The 4930-nt window shown below is 42.5% G+C and overlaps 1 protein-coding gene across 1 annotated transcript in view; it reads right to left on the bottom strand.

The window, feature by feature from the left end:
• The window catches only part of Pkhd1 (PKHD1, fibrocystin/polyductin), a 503959-nt gene that overhangs the window by 138648 nt on the left and 360381 nt on the right, over positions 1-4930 (bottom strand). Inside the window, 1 exon segment of the mRNA XM_023712007.1 lies at positions 3584-3741. Within this exon segment, the coding sequence (XP_023567775.1) occupies positions 3584-3741 (158 nt within the window).

The raw sequence follows: 4930 nt of genomic DNA on the forward strand, positions 1-4930 counted from the left end.
GTTGGGGGTTGGGTTTTGGTTGTTTGTTTTTGCTGGCTATAGAAAGAGCACTCTTGGCCTACACTGCGGGTAAGCCAGGTGCTGAAGAGCTCATGGGTCCTCAAGCTTCTCTCCTGCTTGGCGAGTGCGGACACATTCTCCGCACACGCTCGCTTTCTTCTGACTCACTGGGGTCAGGTAATGGTCTCCCAGGGCTCCTGTCAGAGCTGGGCTTCAGCCTTCACCGTGATTAGCCAGTTTCACAACGTGTCATCCTTCAGGGTTCTTCTTTCCCAGCACGTTCCCTAGCTCCCCACTCGTGCTTCCTAGGACTGTCCCTCACCTCAACTAGTTGGTTCTGAGCTTTGTACAAGGTCTAATAAGGCACTGTCATCAGCCTTTTTTCTTTTTCCTTTTATAAGAGGATGAGCTATAATATTTATTTAATACATCAGGAAAAAACCCTTGTTACGAATTTTGCAGAAATGGAGTCCCATCAAAAACCAAGGCTAGAGAAAAACATAATTATTCACGTTAGGATGTTTTCCCTATAGTAAAAAAAAAAAAAATGTACAATGGTACAGTAATTCCTAAAACCAACGGGAAATCTTACTTTAGAAAAACTGAGTAGATCTAAGAGTAAATAGAATAGATATCACCTATCATCTTATTTTAGTTTCATTTTACTTTTCAGTATATATTTTCTCAATATCTATGTGTTTTAAATGTGTCTCTGGGGCCAGTGAGATAGCTCAGGGGTCTAAAACACCAGCTTAGGCAGGGGCAGGGGACTGCTGTTCAATCCCTGACACCACATGCCATGCCAGCCCTATCCTCAGGGCAGGCTGAGATGGCTAAAAAAAGAAAAACTGTGTCTCTGGGTTTCATTTTTCTATGCAAAAATCTATTTACTGTTTTCTTCCACAGATGCAACCAATATAACTCAACGAGTATTGACTCAGAATTTGTACACCCTCGCGGAACATTAAAGCCTGTGTGGTAGCCCCACATGGTCACTCTGTTGCAAAGATAAAGCCTTCAATATACAGAAAAATGTGAGAGGAGGCAAAAGAAATAGAACTGGTTAGGTGTGAAATTTTATAGTGATTCAAAGAAATATGTAGAAAAAGATCTCAATGTGAAATGCTGTATTATACCAGTAGTTCAGATGGAAATAAAAAGATAACTTTTTATTAATAAAAAGATCTTTTTACTAATTAATTATGAATTAATAAAAAGATCTTTTTATTAATTAATTATTTATGAATTAATAAAAAGATCTTTTTATTAATAAAAAGACCTAGTAGATCTTTTTCTACTAGGGCTGGGAAGGGCCGGCCAAATAGCTCAGCAGATTAAAGTGACTTCAAGCAGGAGCAAGAGCCAGGGGTTTGATCCCTGGGCCTGCAGTGCCAGCCCTGTCTCTGGGGTGTGTTAAGATGGCAGTTGAGACTGGGCATGGTAGGGCATGCCTATAATGCCAGCTTTTGGGAGGCTGTAAACAGGAGGATCACTACAAATTCAATCTAATAGTGAGACCCTGAACACCCTGTAGACCCATTCTTAAAATACAAAAAAAAAAGAAAAAAAGACAACTAGGCCTGGGGAGATAGTTCAGTAGTCTAAGCACCTGGGTTCAGTCCCTGAAACTGCATGCTATGCCAGGCTGGAGCCCCCCCCCCCGGCATGCCATGCTAAAACCAGGCTTGGTGGTACACACTTGTAATTCAGCCCTGGAGAGGCTGAAACAAGTCCAAGCTGTATAACAAGACCCTGTACCAAATTAATTAATTAATTGTTTAATTAGGGCTATCTGCATTTCATGTTTCCATATCAGAACGATCCCTAAACAAGTAACCTGAAGGCCCTAATTCTTTCTGCATGCTCTGGAGTGACTTGGAACAGACTGCAGCAATATTCACCCTGGTATACGTAATCAGTTTATCTGATCAGCCAATCAACCAATAGTCATTGAGCTTCTTCCAAAATACACATTAGTTAGCAACACAAAATTCCAGCCTTCAACAAGTTTGTATTCTAAAGGGGCAAACAGTAAGTTACCAAGTAAGCTACGAATGCATGTAATATAATATGACATAATAGGAGTGACAAGAACAGAGCAGGCAGAGCGGAGCTAGAAAATAATGGGCACAGGGTGATTTTAGATGAGTGGTCAGGATCGCTTCCCCAAGGAATCCTTATTTGAACAAAAGGAATCAGCTCTCAAAGGAGCAATAATAGAGGAAGTCAAGAGCAAAGAGTAAGGTAGGCATAATGTTTTAGGTTAAAGTAAGAATGAGCATGGTTGGTAACAGAAGGGAAATCACACGAAATAAGAAACAAAAGCTTAGTGCTACAAGTCTTGTAGGCACTCCATTCGGATTTCTTTCTGAGTGGATGGAAATGTATGGAAAAGGGAAAAAGATCAACCTGGCTATTGTGTGAAGACTAGACTACATAATGCCAGGATGAAAAAATGATCAGCGAGGAGGATACTCCCTAGCCAGGTGAAAGAGGAGGAGAGCTAGAGGAGAGCTGGGGTAGCGGCGGAAATAAAAGGTCTGAGTACGGGGTAGAGAAAAGAAAAATAAAGGAGCTGTCCTAGGAGAGTGTTTAACCTCATGGCTGGTGCTGTCAACTACTGAAGTAAGGACCACGAAGCAATAAATAAATTGTAGGTGGGAAAAGATATGGAGAATCACACTAGGACATAATGAGTCTGATATGCCCAAAATACTTCTCGGAATAGTCATACGGATGTACTAGATCAGAGTTCAGGATCCGTCTTGGCTGGTGATAAAACTCAGGGTTCATCCGCACTGAACGGAATTTCAAACTTGGTCTGATACCACAAAGTTAGGGCAAGGAGGAAAATAGTCTAGGGCTATATCCTGGGATAGTCAGACATTGAGAACTCAAGGTGCGCGAGAAAAGAACTCTGGAAAGAGCCATCCAATAATTCAGAGAGACAGTGGGGACAATTATTAAGGTTTGTCTGCGGCTGAATTGAAGTTTCACCGCTAGTGGAAATAGACAATTTGCTTTCTAGGGACCTAACACCAAAAATTAATAGGTACTGGGTCTCTGGTTGTATAAACAAAAGAAGGAAGAGTTTTGAATAGCACAACTCAGGGAACAATTAGAGAAAACTGAAACAACCTCACAGCATTTACTTTACCATGCTTTCCCGAGTGTGGAGAGCATTTTAATCCTCAGGGAAAAGGCAGGTGGGCTCTGAGGCAGTAATCCAAAGAATTATATAGAAAAAGATACACGTGCTTGTTCCAGGGCACAGGCAGCGCAGGGCGGAGCTCCAGGGTGGCCTCAGGCCCAGGAGGCCAGGCTCGCATGAGCGCTGTTCTCCTACCTGTGCGCAGAACTGAGTGACGGCAGCGTCCTGCTTCCCAGGATGTCAACGGCTCAGGGAGGGCACCGCAGGGACGTCACACTGCCTCGTAAGGACCTGGAGCTCCCGCGGTGTGTGCGGTTTCAAGCTCTGCAGCTCAGCTCCCACCCAGTAGATGTTATCCCCACCCGTCAACCCAGCCTGATCACCTCCTTCGCATCCACAGCCTCTCCGGGAATCACGTGTGATACAACTGACCTGTGTTGAAAAAGGATCCAGTCCACTCTGCCTCCGTTTTGGGAAATACCGAAACCGGTGCGGGCAGACCCAGGGCTGTGCCATCCAGGTCCTTGAAGAGGTATTTTCTCGGGTTTTCACAGTCTGACGCAGAGCAGGTCCCTCTTTCTAAGTCTTTCCTATGAAGAAAGCAACTCATTCACATCATGACAGACAGAAAGAAGAAAACATGTTGGTACTACTGATTTTATATAGAAGTTCAAGAGAATTTTATTAACCACGCCTTACATAGGTGGTCTCCCAGTGAGATGGTCTAGAAACAAGACAAGTCTATTAACCAAATACTCCTATCTGGATATAAAAATGGCATAGATGGCTGATTTTCTAAGGCATAAATAACAATAAAATGCTCTCGATTCCAATATCTGATAAAAATAAACATAAGACTTTTCGTGAATTCCGTGGCCTTGAAGTACTTAAGACTCCCACAATGAATAAGTTATGTCTATGCTGTGTACGCAGTTAAAACAGACATTCTCATTCAACAAGTATCTGCTGGAAACCTGCTACTGACAGCCTGGGGGATGCAAAAGTGATGTAGCTTCACGTAGTCCCAGGATGCCTAAAATTTAGTCAGGTGGTGTGCATAAACAAGATTGCATAGGAAATTGTAACAGAGAATGTATTTGATTTCACTTGACCTAATGCTTTTTAAGTTTCAACAGTAATAATGTCCAATATTTTGGTGTACCAGCCACTTATTAGGTATCAATAGTACAAAGCATCAAACACTAATGCCATGTAACGTTATAGCTTAAATCGCGATGCTCCTCCAACATAAATGTTAAAAGATGATGCCAATGAAAAAGTGTCAAAAGTCATGACTCTTGGAGGTGACTCATTCATGAGGGTGGGTACTCATGTGGATCAGCACTCTTCCAGAAGAGCTCCATGCTCGGAGAAGTGTTCTTATCTCCGTTTTACCACATGAGGAGATAGTGTTCTTCTCCTGAGGGAGACAAACACAAACCAACCCTCACCAGACACCAGTAACACTAATTCCTTGATCTCCAGACTCCAGACCTATAAGAAATAAACCTTTAGTCTTTGTAAACTATCCAGTCTATGGCGTTTCATCATAAGCCCATAAACTGACTGAGACATGTCAGTTTTTTGCAACAGCCCATAGTCTTCCTACAGAAAGCTCTAGAAACTCAGGCAGTAGAAGGAAAGGGAGAAAACAACACAAACTGTGCAAGTAGCTGTGTATTGAGGTACCTAAAATGGTCCAGGAATAGGCGTCAGAAACAGGTGAGGCTGTGTTACATCAAATGCATAAACTTCCTTACTGGAAATGGGGAAGGTCTT

Source organism: Octodon degus, unplaced genomic scaffold (genome assembly GCF_000260255.1).
Source record: "Octodon degus isolate 3935 unplaced genomic scaffold, OctDeg1.0 scaffold00022, whole genome shotgun sequence".
Lineage (NCBI taxonomy): Eukaryota > Metazoa > Chordata > Mammalia > Rodentia > Octodontidae > Octodon > Octodon degus.